General features: G+C 36.9%; 2 protein-coding genes across 2 annotated transcripts; both read left to right on the plus strand.

Moving 5' to 3' along the window:
* The first annotated feature begins 4,820 nt into the window (after positions 1 to 4,820).
* LOC110454065 (solute carrier family 23 member 1-like) lies at positions 4,821 to 8,377 on the plus strand. The gene is made up of 4 exons (XM_021503405.1): positions 4,821 to 5,004; positions 5,509 to 5,782; positions 5,887 to 5,982; positions 8,178 to 8,377. The coding sequence occupies exons 1-4, from the start codon at positions 4,843 to 4,845 to the stop codon at positions 8,345 to 8,347; spliced, it is 702 nt and encodes a 233-aa protein (XP_021359080.1). The 5' UTR covers positions 4,821 to 4,842; the 3' UTR covers positions 8,348 to 8,377.
* Positions 8,378 to 13,796: 5,419 nt separating this feature from the next.
* Positions 13,797 to 16,443, plus strand: LOC110454067. Its single transcript, XM_021503407.1, has 4 exons — positions 13,797 to 13,808; positions 14,395 to 14,488; positions 15,688 to 15,702; positions 16,136 to 16,443. Exons 1-4 carry the CDS (start codon positions 13,797 to 13,799, stop codon positions 16,441 to 16,443), a joined length of 429 nt encoding a protein of 142 aa, XP_021359082.1.
* Positions 16,444 to 19,592: the final 3,149 nt, after the last annotated feature.

Genomic DNA, 19,592 nt, shown 5'->3' on the forward strand with positions numbered 1-19,592 from the left:
AAGGGATCATTGCCTTTTGTTGTTCAGTATGATGTTGTTTTAACACAATATTGGAAATAAATGCATCCGCTATTTCTATTTGTCATATGAAGGTCGATGTGTTTGATTTTGCGCAAATCTTTAGAATGCCGTTTTGTTTTATTGTCACTACCCGGGTTTCGATTAGAGGATGTGACATCCTCTAATCAAAACCCGGGTAGTGACATTACTTAGATTTGAGCTAGATTAACTTGTGCGGCGTCGTCGATATGCAGAATACGCTTACCCCTCAGGAACACTTGGTCTTCTTTTCCTTGCACTTTTTATAGGTTTCCATATTTTGCCCCAGTTTTATCGATTTTGACCATTACAGTTAGAATTACGGCTAAGTATCCACTTTTTCTGGACGAACGCAGGACGCACGCTGAACGAACAGAGAAAAGACGCTAATGATCGCAGGACGAACTCAGTACGAACGCGTAGCTACCGATTTGACCGGTATTTCCGATTGGGCCTAACGCTGCAAGAACGGCCGCTTCTCGAACGGAGCGAGGTTATCGCCCCGCTAACTGCCGATAGACTGATACCTGGCCGCTATCGACCGTTAAACTGATCAAACGATCGAACTATACAGCCGCTTTCACGGGACGATACTAGATATACTAGTGGTACTCGTCTGCTGGATAACCAAATTACTCCTAGTGAAGCGAACGTAAAACTACTCCAAAAAAATAAGAACAAATAAAAAACAAACGGTACTAATGCCGCGATACATCTTGTTACCTACCCAGAAGATATATATTTTTTAAGTCCTTAACTAAACTTATATAAAGCCGTGCTATATCATGGTATTAGATAAGAGGACAATATTTGCATTGATCATCATGAAATAATGAACACATTATCGAAAGAACTTTCGCCGAAGGAGATAAAGTGTTGTTTGGTTTTTTTGTGAAGAAATTATTCGGTCCAAAAAGCGTAGTTATCCGAGATTGAAATAGTTCATGATGTTCAGTGAAAAAAAATCGCCTTTTCGTAAAATTAAAAAAAATATCTTTGACTTATTGATCGTTTTTTATATTATTTCATCATTTTATAGCATTAATCATACCATGTAATAATCAACACAGCATTTAAAGATCTTCCGCGGCTTCCAGGTTTGGCGAGGACCGTTATAAATGCTGTAAACAGCATCCAAAAATCAGCTTTTTATTTCATTTGAAATTTTACACACAATAAGTAGAATGTACAGGCAGGGCTTTAAGTTGATCCTCGAGAAGTATTTTTGTCCCTCCAAAAATTCATCGTTAGAACTTCGGCTTTAGTTGAATGAACATGTCAATTTAATATGTTTTTGACCCTCCAAAGCTCATGGAAAATGTTATTTGACTAATAAAAAGGTTCCACTTAGCCCTGTTCGTTGTATATATAAAAAAAAAACAAGGACAAGTATTGCAAGGAAATCAATAGTCCCCCACCGGTAATGATTTCTATATTTAACAGTACACTTATGTCTGGATATATTCTGTTAGGAAAGTATCCTGAAAATACATACTTCTTGCACTCCACCATTCCGATATGTCCTTGTACACCTACTCTGGTTACTCAATGTGAAAAAGTATAGAAAATATGCGTGGACCAACTTTTGCAAAAGTTAAGGTCAAAGGTCAAGACATATGTCACAGTGACCTAATTATTGCACTCTGCACTGCGCCATCCCAAAATGTCCTTGTACATCAAATCTGAATACTCAACATAAAATTGTATAGAAGATATGCCCGGACAAACATTTTCAAAAGTGAAGGTCAAAAGTCAAGTCATAGGACACAGTGACCTAGTTCTTGCACTCTGCGCCCTGCCATCCCAAGATGTCATTTTACACCAAATCTGGTTACTCCGGGTGAAAAAGTATATAAGATATTCCTGCTGACAGCACCACTAGCTCTGTTGTACTACAGGTACCAAGCCCACTGTTAAAGCTACAACCTTCTGTATTATTTCACCTCGAGTATCCAGATTTGGTGAACAATGACATATTGGGATGGCAGGGTATAGAGTGCAAGAGAAAGGTCACTTTGATCTCACTGTGACCTATGGTTTGATATTTGACATTAATTTTTGAAAAAGTTTGGAACAATAGTGGTGGAGCTGTCCCTGGACCAGCAAGTTTTATTTTGATGAGCTGAAAAAGATCAAAATGTTGCATTCAAATTGTACTGGTGCCTAATAATTAGAATACCTCAGATTAGTTACATAGTTATATATTATGTAGTTGTTTGTATCAATAATTGATGTTTAAGTTTAGAACAATTTGGGAAAATAATAATATTTGCTGAATCTGTTAAAATTCTAAACAAGCCATAATAGACTTTAATATTTGTCATTTGGTAAATTACGGTTAGGAGTGGGACCAGAAAAATGATCTGGGGGGTGCTTATTATGTCAAATGTTTTGATTACAGCAAAGATGTTAAACATATCAAATAGACATGTCCTTTCAGATCGCAGGATCAAATCTCAATTTATGGACTCAAAAGTGTCTCATAATTATTGAATAATGACAAATGTTGAATTGAATAATGATCAAATAAAATTCAAAATTTCAATGAACTATTTTGTTCATTTTTGGGAAAGTCAGGTTTAGACAGGACCACTCCCGATTAAAATTTGTCAAAATTCTGATCAAGATCCTGTGATTCATGGCGGAAAATTCACAAATTTATGAAAACATTTATTTAATCACGACAACAATCAGATATTGTTCAGGAAGCGTCCTGATTCAGCCGTTCCCAGACGAACTCGTCCCGATTCTCCCGTTCTCAATCCGAATCTGATTCGATTTGTATTTTCCGCATGGTGAAAAACGACCGAATCTGTCCCGACATCGTCCCGATTCTCCCGAACGCGATCCGACACAGATCAGACAGTGACCGGACAGTGAACCGACGCATTCGGCAAGATCTGGACGCCATCTGGACTTAATCGGCAAGAAACGGCAATGAAAAATGTCTCCAAATCTTGCCCGTTCATCACGACAGCGTCCCGATCCACACGACACCGTCAAGACACCGTCCAGGATATTGTTACGATTTTGTGGCTACGGACCACTGACACAAACGGTACAAACGTCTCTATCATGTAAACACGTCTCTATCTGCTGGCCTTAAGTGTGATACCAATTAGTGTCAATTATTCCACACCTTTTGAAGGGTGGCGGGGGAGGGGTTCATAAGGTTCGGTGCGCACAACAAATGGATCTTGGTGTGGCCTACGGTATATTTTAAATCAAGGGGATTAATAAATTAATATGTGGTAAATTGATTCCATAATCCAGTTAACTGTAAAATTAAAGAGCTTACAAATATATTATGCAAGAATTTCTTACATTTTTATGCATATTTTCTCGATCGCATGATATATATTGATGTAATTTGATCTTATATAATGCATTTTGATATATCAGATAGCAAATACATGAAACGAGAGAAGCTTTTTTAAATGTTGCTGTATTCTGAACTACGGATAGTTTTACGAATATTTTTTGTTTGTTAAAATGTTATAATTTAACCTGTAATTAGGCATACACAATATATATAGTCTTCCCTCCCCTCCGGGAGGTTTTTGCTTTATACAGCTGTCAAACCGAAAAAAACTAGTGCCTGGTTTGCCGCTGGAGCGAGGGAAAGACGATGAGAGGAAGGTGATATATTAAAACAGAGACATATATTACAATATGCGTCTCTGATTAAAACGATATATATTTGCATATATAACAATAATACTGTATATGTCTCTGATCAGCGACACCATTGTTAGTCGTAGGTATCGGCTGATCGATCCAAACGGATGACTGCCGACAGCAGGTAGTATTATCAGCAGTCATTCGTGACGATGGGGCAGCGATCGATAGGTCATGACAAGCATGTGAAGTCGGCAGATTTAAAACGGCTGTCAAAAACCGACTGGAAAAGCCAATCGATACGATTCGACCGCTAAAGCCGATCGATATGGATTCGATCGCTAAAGCCAATCCAGCCGAAAAACACGATCGCAAAACGGACGATGACCAGCCGCGAACCGAACCCTGCTCGAACGCAGGACGCACGCTAACCTAACGGAGGGCGAACTATTCCCAAGTGGATACTTGGGCGTAATTCTAACTGTATGTATGGTTTTGTTAACAATTCGGTAAACTCTTCTTTATCTAATTGCCATATCTTCCCATTAATTAATAAGATACAACAATGCCAGTCTGCATTTACTTGCTATATACAATTTATATTCGCTTACACTCCCAAAATTACGAGTTGATGAAGTTTTCCATTATTCGCTGTTCCAGGTTTGTTAATCTAGTAAAAGACAAGGACCTAATTGTTGTTGTTTTTTAAACTTGGGTTCCTTCTGTTTACACATATGTGTACAACAAAAAATGTAATAATTAAAACTAGATAATAAAATGTGCATAGCTTTGTTAGAAAATTCTAGAAGTAACATTTCACAATAACGGCAACCCGACTGTACAGACTACAAAACAACACTATTGTCATGTATTGGGGGTCATAGAACAGTTGACAAAACGCTGCTGCTGACTTCCATGTGTTTTATTGCATCTCCAAAAACACATCTGTAACCCGGATCAGGGTATACCAAAATTACAAAATAAAACAAACGGTGGTGTTACGCACTTGAATCGCTTACCTCCCTTCCCACAGTTGTATATCTACATTATCCATTTGTATTGCATGTCTATAACACTATGACGTTATTTGCAGGTCAATTTGGTCCAATCCGTTTCAACACAGCGGTGTTTATAGGGTTTGTGAGTTCCTATCTGTCGTCAAATGTGGAGTCCATTGGGGATTACATGGCCATCTCCAGGGCAACGGGAACCTTCCCTCCACCTCGTCACGCAATCAACCGGGGCATACTGACAGAGGGAATCATGGGGGTGGTGGCAGGGGCCCTAGGGACCGGGCACGCTACTACTTCATACAGTCAAAACGTGGTTGTCATCAGGCTAACGCAGGTAAATGGGAACAATAACATAAAGACAAACCTAACTTAGTATGCAAATGTTTTAGATGTTTTAATGCGATCTAATACAAATAAAAGCAAAGAATTTCATTAAAACGTTTCCTCTGTACGACTATGGCATTGATAGATAAATGCTGAAGAAAAAAAAATCATAATTACGGAAATATTTGATGCAAATAAACGGCAACGTCCGAGTATAAAAGTCCACGGGGCCTAAGACGTTTTGTTCGGGATTTGAAGCCCGTACATCGTATTTCTGAAACGTCCCTTTCACACATGAACGGTAAAACCAACACCCATTCGTGCTACAAAAATGTATTCCACTTTAAAAAGTAAAACTTCATTTCCAGAAAGTTACACAGGAATATTTAGAGTTATGCCTGCAGGGGAATAGGAGTCCTGAATGTGACAAAGAAAAAATTAAAAAAACGTGTAAAATATGCTTAAACTATCGCTATTGTAAACCTACCAAGCATTTGTCAATACTTTCAAATAGGTTGCTAGTCGGAGTGTAATGGTTCTGGCCGGCGTCATGTGCATGGTCTTCGGAATCATCGGAAAGCTTGGCGCAGTGATGGCGTCAGTTCCGGATCCGGTTATTGGAGGTGTTTCCATAGTCACTTTTGGCTTGCTGGTATCCATAGGGTTGTCATCGCTACAGACGGTAAACCTGTCATCCACTCGGAACCTTTCGGTACTTGGTACATCCCTTTATGTAGGCTTGGTCACTTCCGAATGGCTGAAACTCAACAAAGACAGCATCAATACAGGTACGTCCGTTGTGAATTTCCCTGAACTCGCTCGATGACAGAAACACTATACGGCTGTTTCATTACTTTGTGGGTTATAATTCCTGTCTGTTGTTTGTATACAGGTTATGCCTCCTTAGATCAGGTACTAAAGCTGATCCTCGGGACTCAGATGTTTGTGGCTGGACTTACGTCCATTATCTTGGATAACACTGTTAGAGGTAGGTAAAACAATGTATATGTTATTGTTAGTATTCCACGTGGTCCTATGCTAATCATAATATGGGTATTAATCACAACTATTCATTAATATGGTGTCATTCAATGACGTATGTTTAAGAAATAATAGAAATGAACCGATCTTTCCTTTGAAGTTTGTTTCTTGCCTCTCTGTTGTTATCTTGATCTTCATTTTGCATGATGTAAAGTTATTTATCTTTGAAATAATTCATTTTGCCATGTTGCTAATAATCTAACGTTGGAAAAGTACAACATACGCAACGAAGCTTATATCTTGTGCCCTAGCCCGCTGGTTAGTAATGTATCCATAAACAAAAATCCATTGTATTAGTGTATACATTTCGATGACGTCACGTTGTTGACAGCGTTCGAGGTTTTGTCATGTATGTCGGCTGTATTAGGTATATTTCGACGCGCGTGTGCAATTTATAATATTGAATCTAAAGTGGCGATGTTGATAATGCACCATGCAGGTGAGGGATCGGGAAAAGAATACACACGCTGTTACCCACAGCATGTATCGTAGGAGGCGAATACTGTTGGAACACCCTGCAGACTTGGGGATTTGCTTTCGTGTCCTCTATTTGGGGACACAAAAGCGACTAACAGATATCAGCTGCTCCGATCGCAATATTTAGGATCTTTATCTTTCTTTCTACTTCTACCTTTTATATCCTAACGCCTTGCTTGGCGACACCTCCTTTTTGGCTTGAAGGTTGAGGTGAGGAAGGCAACGGGTTCTGTCCCCAGGGCGGGACATACCAAAGTCCTTAAAAATCGTAGTTGGTATTCCCTGCTTAACGTTCAGCATTAACGAGAATGGAAACAACTGGTCACCTGTTGTCAGTATAATGTGACCGGGCGAAAAGCTGTGCTTGGGGCCTTCGGCATGGTATTTCAGTGAGATAGCGCTATAAAGTTGGCATCAGATCTGCGCTTTTACAAGGAGGCAAGCACACCGACATACCCTGTCTCCTGCATACACACATATAGGCACGTCCTTAAACGACCTTAGCTGTTAATATGACGTTAAACAAAATTAAACCAAACCAAATGTTGATAATGTCTAGCAAAACTTAATATCTTAACATTGTACGACTTAGCTATTCATGTAAGTGCTTAAATCATGTTATGGATTTAATTGTTATCAGTCATTCATGTCCATAAAGCATTCTTCAATATTAGTTGTCATCATATTATTGCACAAACCTGTCTGCTGCCCATGCATATATTTCGATGATATTTGTCAAAACACCGCTTACAATATATATTCACAATTTATACCATGTAATCACTGAACCTAATCTCATATTTGCCTATATATGTAATTTTCACACTTTTAAATTCACTGCGAAATATTACTATTATACTGTTAAATACATGTTAAATGATTGGATTGTGCTTGGATAGTTTTGGTGAAGTGGTGAATAGTCTCGTCAGACAAATCCAACATGAAATGCAAATCCAATCCAAAAAGCATTAACCTGTGAAATTATATATATATCTTCCCGTTGATACCGAAACTTGAGCAAATCTATGAAATATATTCAATCATTGGAGGACCATAATACGGCGATATAATGTAAGCTGATAATTCAATTCAACAATATTGTGATACAATGAAGACGACAAACAAATTATGAATGTTATATTAAATAGAATTTGATTCAACCTTAAAATATGTTTTTATACGAAAATGTAACGTAAATCTGGTCAATTTCGTTGGAAAATTAAAATGAACAAGATTTGGTAGTTTCAATTCGTCCAACTTAAGAAGAAATTGAAATGTTTTACCTTGATTTCTTTACCTTGATTTCTTTACCTTGATATCTTTACCTTGATATCTTTACCTTGATTTCTTTACCTTGATTTCTTTACCTTGATATCTTTACCTTGATATCTTTACCTTGATATCTTTACCTTGATTTCTTTACCTTGATATCTTTACCTTGATATCTTTACCTTGATATCTTTACCTTGATTTCTTATCTGATTAATGTATGACATTGTTTTACCCTTTTATTTGTTCTTCCGGAAATGATTCACTGAATTTTTAAGTATGCATATTTATAAAATGTCAATTTAATTTTAAGTCAAAATGTCCATCTCATTGATCCGAAGCACAATCTCATAACCGGAACTAGATGTTTTGTTGAATATGATATATTTATTGTAGGAACAAAAGAAGAGAGAGGAATGGATGATAGGTCATCTGTCAAAACCGAAAGCGGAAGTCAGATTGACAAACACCAGTCTGTGTATGATCTTCCGGGAATTCCACAATTACAGAGGAGAATCCCTCTTCTTCGGCATATTCCATTCTTTCAACCATACACACCTCACTGATGTATGACGAAAAACCTTTTTACAAGTTGAAACGTGGTTTATTAAATATTAGCTATATCATTAAAACAAGAGAGTATGGCAAAACCAGAATATTCAGTGTTATTTTGCACGAGGAACAGAAAATAAGTGTAGAAAATAACCTTACTTAACTCGGCTAGTGGTAACTCGCTCTAGTACCGCCGAAAAGCTTCTGACTAGAAAGCCTGCGAGCGCGAGTTCGAGCCCTAGCGAAGGCACTTTTTTTCCTATTACACAATATTAACTTCATGCTACCCGTCTTTAAGTCAACGCTTCGGTGATCGGGTGGCGCCGTAAATAACACCAAGGCGACCGGGGTTCGATTCCCCAATCGGACGTAAAAATATATGGGATCAACTGCCCGACCACTTGGGTTTTCTCAAGGTACTCCGGTTTCCTTCCACAATAAGAACCCAAACGCACTAAGATCCGGGCCAAAAAGAGTGATAAGTATAAGTTGAAATAACTTGTTCTATAGTTGTTGTAAAATTCAGCAAAAAAAAGCAAAATTTAAAAGTTTAAAGTTCAAATCACAGGAAGTGACATTCGGTTAGACCATAGTTATATGAAGACATATGGATTTGTTCTGCGTCTCCAATGACTAATGTACAGCTTCACACTAAGGAAAAAGAAAAATATAAATGTTACCTATAATTTCAAATAACGAAAGTTTGTATGATGTTGTTATTTGTTTGGGATTTAACGTCCTAGCAGCCAGGGTCGTATAAGAAGTGGTGCCAGGGGGACACCGCCTGAAGCACAGCAGAGAGAAAAGTAAGAAGACAGAAAAAATAGGGAACGAAAGAGATCCAAAGTGTTGAAATGGGGACAGCAGATCATTTTTTGTCTCTTCCATGTCCCCTTCGTAGATATTTTTTGTGAATGGTGTACGGAATCGAGAGACTTCTACTTGCAAGTTGAATGTGAATTTCAGTACACCGATAATGCTATGGAAGACTGCTCCAGGTACATGGGCAACCCAAAAGTTTATTTTATTTAATTACTTCCAGGATGTGTTGAATCTACAGTTTCCTTTATACAATCAAGAATTAACAGCTTAGAATCCAAAATGAAAGCCATATGCAAATCGATATTTCTTGTGAAAACTACACTTTGCATGACAAGTATGCAGAAAATAACACCTAATAACTAAATTCCTGTCCACAACACTAATACATTTCTTAACTGATTGATGTCCAAGGTATTGTTGGGTTTTTTTTCCAAAAAAGTCGAAAAACTACTTCATGATCAGCGTCTGTATCATTTTTTCAGATTATCGGTTAAGGATATAATATGAACCGTCTCGTTTGCATTCGTTTCTGAACAACGACGACACCCAGCACAGCATTCTGCCTGGTCATAATTTACTGACAACGAGTGAACCAGTAGTTACCGTTACCCTAAATGCTGAACGCTAAGCAGGGAATAACAACTACCATTATTAAGGACTTTGGTATGACCCGGCCTTGCCTTCTTCATCTGTGCTAATGTTCAACTTTAAGCTAAAAGTGAGGTGTTGCCAAGCAAGGCGCTAGGAAATAAAAGGTGGTTAGCAGTGGAAAAAAAGGAAAATTCAAAATATTGCAATAGGTGCAGCATATTGTATTTGGTCGCTTTTTCATTTGTTGTCACGGAGAAAGTGGGCGGGGTTTAGCTGTCTGTCAACGGCTTTTGCGAATGGCTGCTTCGCATGGATTAACATGACGTCAAAATAATTTTGAACGCAGATTACACAAGGTAGATGCTTGTATCCGACCCTTTTAATGATGTTATTGTTAAAAGAAATATTGTAAATATTAAGTATTTACAATACTCGGTAAGTTGCTCGTGACGCTTCGCGTTTACGCAATTTACCTCGTGCTCCATTGGATTTATTATCTCATAAACTAAACAAATCAAAAGGTTATTCCTTAACAAACAACAATGGCCCCGAAATTGGGGAACCCCGGCTTTTATAGCAGCGATATCAGATTGAATGCCATCACTTACAGTCCTTTGTTTCGTGTACAATTTTAGTGGAAAACCTTGCATGCATAACTTATTCAATTTGTACAGTAAGTATGAATGCCAAACTCTATCGAACGTCTTACAGATGGTACAAAAAATCTAATTTCTTTTCCTGAATCAAGTGCATTACCTGTGATTAATATATTGTCTATTCCTGTGGTATACTCGAGATATATTGAATGTTCAAGTGTTTGCCATAAAAGCAGCTGCGTTTGGTGGTCTGTATATCGTAAAAAGTATGAATGAACATGTAGTCCTAATTTCTATCCAAATACTCTCTACACTGTTTCTCTCTACGTTATTTCTTCTCTGAGCATATATTTTGTTGGAAACTTATGTGTATACCCCTCCACCTATGGTGCCTATATGAAAAAGGGAATTTATAGCCGAGAAGTTCAATATCGGTATTTATGTTGTCATTAGATAACTAAGTTTTGGTGAAAGCAAAAATGCTATGAACGCTATGTTGCAGATCTGTCGTTGGTAGAATGCTTTGTAGATTTAAGTGAAGGAATAATAGCTTGTCAAATCCGTAAATGTGACGTTAGATTGGACAGTATTGGTAGTTTTCAAGGAATCATTGGATAGACTGGAGGTGGAAGGAAACGAATCTTTTCCATATCGCCAGCTTGATAGAGTAGAACTGGAACAACTGAAAAACATATTAATAACATTCCAGTTAGGATTGAAAGAGGCATAAAAACAAAAATACATTTGGGGTTTTCAAAACAACCACGGTATTATATCTCGGCAATTCTTTTTGAAAAAACAAATAACAACAACACGGCAGCAGTTACAGACACAACACAATAATAACAAACGCGTACATGTCAGTTGATGAGTTTATAATTGGATCTTAAGGCGAGTTTGCATAATCATAATAAACACTAGTACTTGCATACTACGATATATTATCCAATGGCATCAGGTCATACCTTTCGCTTATACACAGTATGCAAGAGAATGATCTTTAAGTGATCATTAAGTATTTATCGCAAAATACATAAGGATCCCATGTCCCAATCATATTTTAAAATGTTAAATCAAATAAAAAGAGCTTGTGCATATTATGCAAAACAAATGTTAGAAAAGTAATATCGAAAAAAGCATGTTTGAACAGAAAGCATGAGCAAATTCAACCAGACTCTTGTTGTGTGCGTAAGCTACGCCGAACAGGGAGTCCGGTCAAAGTCTACGATATCGTTTCGTTAAGTCAGAACGAGGCTTACCAGTAACATGATAAATTATTTCATACTTTTGATGATGGCTGCGCCCAGTTTTGCAGATGACCTGATCAGGAGGGACTGCGTCTTCTTAGAATGTTTGTAGTGTCGTTTATCCTACCAGTCAGTCTGTAGCATGCTTTACACAGATAACATACGGAATTTTTAGTACATTTAAACAAAACCTGATAAAAATTACTGGCTTATTCTAATGACAGACCTTTTTCGCCGTTGTGGATTTTAATATGTCAAAATATTGTATTAATGGCGTTGACATAAAAGTAAACCACTGCCCTCTGGTGATAATAACTTTCAAGTACTGTTTATGACTCTTGAGTTACTTAGTAATTTAGCGTCCGAAAGTATATGGTTGAACAAGACTATTATATTGAACGATATGTAGTTTACAGACTTTGTCGTTTTTGCATCAGGAACATCAAGAACAGGTTGGAAAAAATTGAACCTGGGAATGTTGACCCTTTCGATGTTTTTGATGAAAATTTCAACATAAAATAGGTCAAATTAAATAGTTCTTTTAATTAATAAACTCTGTAAACTAAGTACCATACCTATATACATATAAAGTTTAAAAGAAATCAATGAACCTTTAGTTCTCGTCCTGTCATTTTCATCAAGTTCAAACTATGCACAAGTGAGTTGATGCAATGGTTTCTTTTCTCCTTGTTTATTTCAATGTTGATATCTCCATCAACTTATGTCACAATGTTACATGGATAAAACATTCAAATAAAAAGAGGGATAGGGTCCCACTCAAAATTGATGTAATAATAATCATTTCAGATATAAAACTGAACGTCAATTGTATTACTCATTAGCAATCCCTGATTTTTAGTTTGATTTAAAGAAGAGTAAATCTGAGGAGCACATGATTCAAATGCGTCTTTGATTGTGCGAGATAGTTGCGAATTTAGGTAAAATACTTGTGTGCAGCGTTAAATAACATTTTTCTAGATTTTTGGGATTGGATTCGTGAATGTTTACATTTTTGGATTCACTTTATCGTTCTTTTTGTCAAAAGATCCCCCTCCCCAAACCTCACACTCACATTCAATCAATAGAGTAGTATGTAAACAAATGTGTTGACACAAAGGTAAGTAGACAAATGCTACATATAATCCCGTTGAATCTCGGTTTATGAAAACAATATTTAGTACGTTCCATGTTTACTTCACTCTGAAATGATTTTTTGCCTAAGATAACATATAGACACTGGCTGGTTTATGGACATTACAATAAAACAGGCGTAACTTTCTAACTTAACATGGATATTATACACACAATTTACAATGGACACAATAACACTGGTGATGGAAGAGTAAGAAGTAAATGTGACGTAATACAATTAATAACATCATCTAAATAACGCGCAGACAAATATTTACAATCTAAAGCAGGGATTGGCAGATCATAGGCAACACGGAACACGGTCAAAGGAAACGCCTATTTGAACAATTGTTTTTGGGTAAAGAAAGCCAAATAAAGGAATCCATTTACTATATCATATGGCCGTTGCATCCTTTACAGTCTTATGTGTGGTGCTTAGCGTCAAAATGATGGATTTCTATTTATCGCACCTCAGACATCCCACGTCATACCCCATGCTACATTTTTCTATCTCTTCCGATCTGTTCAACAATTTGCATTATAAATGTTATGTTTTGTCGTTATATGTATATTTTTGATGGTGTTAGATATATGATGTTGTAGATAAAATATACTCTACACTGTGAAATACTTTGTAATCTATTTAAGGACGGTCTACATTTTTACGCGGAAGCATTCAAAATTAGATTAAGAAGTGAAGAGGTCATTATCATTTGAGGCACAAGGCGGGATACTTCTAGCTTTTAGAAAAATTGAATAGTTCTTTTCGAGCTAAAAGTTGCGAAAAAAAATCAATAACCTGTATCTGAGCAAGTTTAAAATAGCATTTTACTGACTGACTTTCACTAGGTCTTAGATAACTGAACTTTTATAACATTGTCCTGAACTTACTAGTTCTTAGATATCTGTCCTTTTGTAAAAATAACCTGAATTCACTACTACTCGGGCTAAGATTCTGTAACATCCAAACCTTTGCTACCGCCTCTGTTGAGATTTTCTTACAGAATTTTAACCCTCGACCGAGATAACCCGATCTCGCTCAGAGATAGGTAAAATAGTTTACTCGTCTAAAGAAAATGGCGTCGATGGTTAGAGACGTGCTTACGACGGCACTGCTATTTTTAGTTATTTTAAGTCGTTTCTATCCACCAACTCACATATTTTTAACGGAAATACATCCAGTGAACATCTCGGCGTACCAAATAAGTGAAAAAAGGGAACCTTCATCCCTCGGAGGAGAAAAACTGGTACTTTATAAACTTTCCGTGAACTCGGCTAACGTGAGTACTACTCATCATATAACTTTATCTACGCCCCGTCAAAATCCAACCACAAACATTTATCGTGAAGCAAACACATTCTTAATACTGTCAATTTTACTATCTGGTGATGTATCGACTAATACTAGACCCATTAGATATCCTTGTGGAACTTGCACGAAATCCGTACATTCAAACCAGCAAGCCATTTTATGCGAGTGTTGTGAAGTATCACAGGAAATGTCTAGACATGCCAGAGCGTGAATATATTAGTCTGAGTAATTCACCACTGGTACTGCTTTAAGTGTTTGTTGCCCCCTTTTACAGACTCATTTTTTAATGACAGTGATGCACATGACTCTGATGCAATCCACATAATAAGTGATGATACGCAGAGTACTCTCCCCTTTTATAGCTCTCCACGCTCGGAGGCGAGTTCTGTAAGCCATGTAAACAACTCATCGGACGAGGATCCGGATGGCAACAACAGCTGTCATGGCTTGAAGAAGGTGAGAGAGACATGAAAGAAAAACATTATTGTGTGTTACATAAACATAAATAGCATAAGAAACAAATCTTCAGAACTTTGTTCCATTTTGTATGAAGGATTGTGTGATATTTTATTTATTGGTGAGTCTAAACTAGATGACACTTTTAGACAGTCGTGTTTCGATGTGCCGGGTTTTCGGTGCTTCAGGAACGACCGAAATGCACACGGATGTGGACTCCGTTCTGACCTCCCTTCGCGTAGACGCGATGATCTGGAGTTAGAAGATGTTGAATCCATTGCTATTGAGTGGTCCATACAGAAGAGGAAGTGGGCTTTCATTGGCACGTATAAACCCCCATCTATGCACGATAATTTCTTTATGAACGATGCCACTTTATCTATTGATCGTGTGTCTACAAAATATGACAATGTTATGATTTAAGGTGACTTGAACTTTGATTTTCATAATGAAAGTACGGGTAAAACTCTTTCTGACTTCTGTGATATGCTTGACCTCACTAACAAAATTACAGGAGCTATATTTTTTATGAAGGGTTGCATTCCTTCATTAGTTGATTGCCCTAGTCTTTGTTTTAAGCCTATCAATTTTAACTGTGGTCTAAGTGACTGTCATAATTTTATTGGAATTGTTATAAAAGGCACAGCACCTTGCTTGCCTAGGGTAAAAGGTAAATTCCGTAGTTTTAAAAACTTTGAACAGAATAATTTTAACTCTGACTTATCAAATGTTCCTTTTTATGTTGCATATGTGTTTGATGATACTGAGGATATTTACTGGACTCATGATAAATTAATAAGAGAAGAAATTAATAAGAGAAGTTGTTGATGTACATTTACCTGTTAAAGAGCGCAAACCTTGTGTAAATAAACCTCCTTTTTTAAACGGTAATCTAAGAAGGGCTGCCTTTAAGAAAGCTATGTTACGAAATAAGAACAACCGCATCAAAACAGCTGCTAACTGGGAAGCCTACAGAAAGCAAAGAAAGTATGTAGAGAAACTCCGTAGACAGTCTGTAAGGCTCTATTTTCAAGAACGATGTGGTGGAGGTCCAGCCTCTAAAGATTTTTGGCCTAGTGTTAAGCCATTTTTATCTAACAAATGTTTTAATGACCAGAACATTATTTTAGAAGAAAGCGAATGCATTGTATCCAACAGAGTGAAGTGTGTGATGTTTTTAATGATTTTTTTCTCTACAGTTGCTGATGATATTGGTAAAGATTTAGAGGGCGTGTCTAATTTTACAGACCACCCGAGTGTTATTAACATTAAAAGTTCTGTCTATAGAGAAAATGAAAACAATGTTTTCAACTAGAAGAGAATGATGTTAAGAAACTGTTTTCATCATTGATTGTGAAAAAAGCAACAGGTTCCGATGGTATCTCTGCCAAGATCTTAAAAGCTGGTACAGAATCTTTTACACCTGTCATAACATCCCTTTTTAACCATTGTGTAATTGTTTCCATTTTACCTGATGTTCTGACCAAGGCACAGGTTTTACCAATTTTTAAGAAAAACAATCCTATAGAAAAAAGAAACTTCAGGCCTGTTAGTATTTTACCCTCTTTGTCAATTTTCTTTTGAAAGGCTGGTTCATAACCAACTGAGTGAATATTTTAAGCCAATGTTTAAGTCCTTTCTTGGCAGCTTTCAGGAGCGGTTACGGGTCCCAGTCTGTCCTGCTGCGAGCTCTTGAGGACTGGAGGCAGGCCTTTTACAACCATCAGCATGTTGGAGCCATTCTGATGGACCTGTCCAAGGCATTTGACTGCTTTCCTCATAATCTGCTACTCGGGAAGCTGCAAGCTTATGGACTGGGTAAGTCATCTATTGGCTTCATCAGCAGCTACCTGAGTGGCAGAAAACAGCAGGTCAGACTGAGGCCAGAGACAAGCAAATGGACTGATGTAAAGAAAGGTCCCCCAGGGGTCTATTGTAGGACCTCTAATTTTTAATATTTTTATGAATGATATTTTTACCTTTGTAGACAAATGTATTTTATACAATTACGCAGATGATAACACGGTCTCTAAGATTTGTGACAATTATATATATTTGAAAGATTGTTTAGAAAAAGAGAGCAAAGTTCTTTTAGAATGGTTTGATGGTATGAAGGCCAATCCAGAGAAATTTCAGGCAATATGTTTTGGCAAAAAGAATAGTAACACTATCAAATCTTTTAATATTGAAAGCCTTGAGATTATTTGTGAAGACAGTGTGAAACTTTTAGGTGTGGATATTGTCTTTCTTCTTAAATTTGATGTACATATATCTCGCCTTTGCAGAAATGCTGCTAAGCAACTTGCTGTTTTAAAAAGACTGGCAAACAAAAAGGAAAAAATGCCCTTTTAAGTCTTTTATTCTATCAAATTTTAACTATCGTCCACTTGCCTGGCACTTTTGTACATTGACAAATACTCGGAAAATGGAAAAGTTCAGGAACGAGCACTTCGTTTTATTGAAAATGATTGTTTCCCCAGTCATTGATATTCTTAGAAAACACAAACTTGATTTTTTACATGTTAAACGTATGAAAGATATGGCCTCTGAGGTTTTTAAAATTTTAAATGAAATTTTTCCATCAATTTTACAAAATCTTGTTGAGAAGAAAGAAGTTTTTTACAATTTGAGACAAGATAACCTGGTAAAGATTCCAAAGGTGAACACCTCCACATATGGTAAGCGATCTTTTCGTTTTGCTGCTTCCCAGGTGTGGCACAGCCTACCAAATGAACTTCGCTGAAAACTATAAGTCGTTTTGTGGTCTGCTTTGCACCTGGAACAAAAATGTCTGCTCATGTGCTATCTGCACACACCATATAGTGTGAGTTGTCCCCCTTTGGAATCTACCTACATGTTTTATACTACAACTATTTAATTACACTGTCGCTTTTGTTATTTAATTTAATATACTTCAGTAATATACTTATTATATATTTGATATTTATTTTAGATTTGAGCTCCATTATTTAAAGGATCATTACTGTTTTACAAATCATAATTATAGCTCTGTTTCTATTTATGACTTCATTGTCTCTTTAATTCATACTATATTAGTGTATATCCTGTAATTTTTTACACTTTGCTACATTAGCATATATGTACATTACACTATTATAGTGTCTTAACTTGTCTTTTGTAACACTTGTGTGACATTCAAGTGTGATATAATATGCTCTACTGTATAATTTTAGCATACCTAATTTGAATTGTTGCCCTGTGTTTATAATTATATATATTCATAAGAACTGTGATCCTTGTTAAATTTTACATATGTTTTGTCGCAAGAATAGCACTACAGTGCTAATGTTGTTATGTTACATGTATATGCGACGTTAAAGCTTCTTGACTCTTGACTCTTGAAAGAGTTTTTAATCAGATTAATATGCAACGTTAAAAAGCACTCTATAGGCACATTACCCTTTTCTCGGTCTACCATAAAGCTGCCCAGAGAAAAGGGTAATGTGCCTATAGAGTGCTTTTTAACGTTGCATATTAACAACATTTGACTGAAACAGTTAATTGCATTTAGGGGAATGGTAACAACTGGTTAACCCGTTGTCAGTGTAATGTGACCGGGCGGAATGCTTTGTTGGGTACCTTCGGCATCGTATTTCAGTAAGATAGCACTATAGAGTCGGCATCAGATCCGCGCTATCACAAGGAGGCACGAACACCAACATACCCTGTCTCCTGCATACAGACACGCAAGCACGCATACACTACACACATGGAGGCACGTCCTTAAATAACCTTAGCTGTTAATAGGATGTTAAACAAAATTAAACCAAACCAATTATTCTTAAACGATAATTTCATGAATATACCTGAATAATAAGAAATAAGTAAACAAATAACAGGAACAAAAGTACGATGTCTTAAATATCATTCACTATTACTCTTTGTTGCAGATTATATAAACAATTAGGAAATGTATATATGCTTAGGGTCTGGCGTGAACCAATTTACATAGCCTTTGTTTTCCTTTGTTTTTCTAATGAAGTCTTCTTTTTGATCAAATTCAGTAAAGTGGCAGAACGCGATAATTAGAGCACAGCGTAGTGTTACATTGATACATATTCCAGTATAATTCAATTGAAGCGGAATTCAACAGTTGGTTTCAATCCCCTATTTTTTGAGGATAAATATTTGCCTCTTTATCTCATATTAGCCTCCATACCCTTTGCCCAAGGGGAGGGGTGGGGGAGGGGTCATCCTATGTTCATTAAAAAAATCGTTTGTCTAAAGATGCTATAGAACAAGTTAAGTTTAAATCTCCTCGTAGGTACAAAAGGAGAAGGGTTTTAACTATTTTCCTCTATTCCCCTATTGGGTCTTTACCCTTCTGTCCAAAGTAGGGGCCGCAGCCTCAGTTTATACAAAATGTCCTTTTTCAATAAGGATGCCTCAGATGGTTTACATCCCTTCATTTGTACAGAATGATAATTTCTCTAAATCACATTTTGGGTCCCGCCTCTCTTCTCCTAGGGAGGGTCACACCCTTCGTTTATATAAAATCGAGGTTCCTTTTTCCAAAAAATATTGACAAACAATTTTGGTAAAAATCCCTCCATTTGTTTAAAAGAAGATTTTGGAAATTTACCTCTTTCCCCCTTTTGGGCCCCACCTCCAGAGGCCCATGCCCTCTGTTTATACAAAATTGAGAACCCTTGGCCAGAACCTTTGGCCAAGGATACTCAAAATCCACGGAGCCATAAAGAACTAATAACGTGTTAATGCGAAAAGATGACGGACGCCGCGTCATAGCATCAGCTCACTTGGCTCGAAGGCTTTTAAAGCATAAACAATCCTCAAAACACATCAATCTTGTTTGTCTCAGCCAATTTATCGCAGTGAAAGTCTATCAGATATGTTCCCATTTCTTGTATTCTTGTTCTTTTTTTCAATTTTCCCTTACGACTAGTTAACTCCACACTCACAAACACACGCACGCACGCACGTACACACACACACCTGTACACTAAACATAATTAGAGAAAAGACAGGAGAGTGACATCACATTGAAGATAAAACACCGTTCAATAATGTGTATATAACAATACTAAACTAGAACACTGACAGGTCAGTAAGGGCCCCGTCTTGT

The sequence above is a fragment of the Mizuhopecten yessoensis genome, unplaced genomic scaffold (assembly GCF_002113885.1).
Source record: "Mizuhopecten yessoensis strain PY_sf001 unplaced genomic scaffold, ASM211388v2 scaffold7653, whole genome shotgun sequence".
Classification (NCBI taxonomy): Eukaryota; Metazoa; Mollusca; class Bivalvia; order Pectinida; family Pectinidae; genus Mizuhopecten; species Mizuhopecten yessoensis.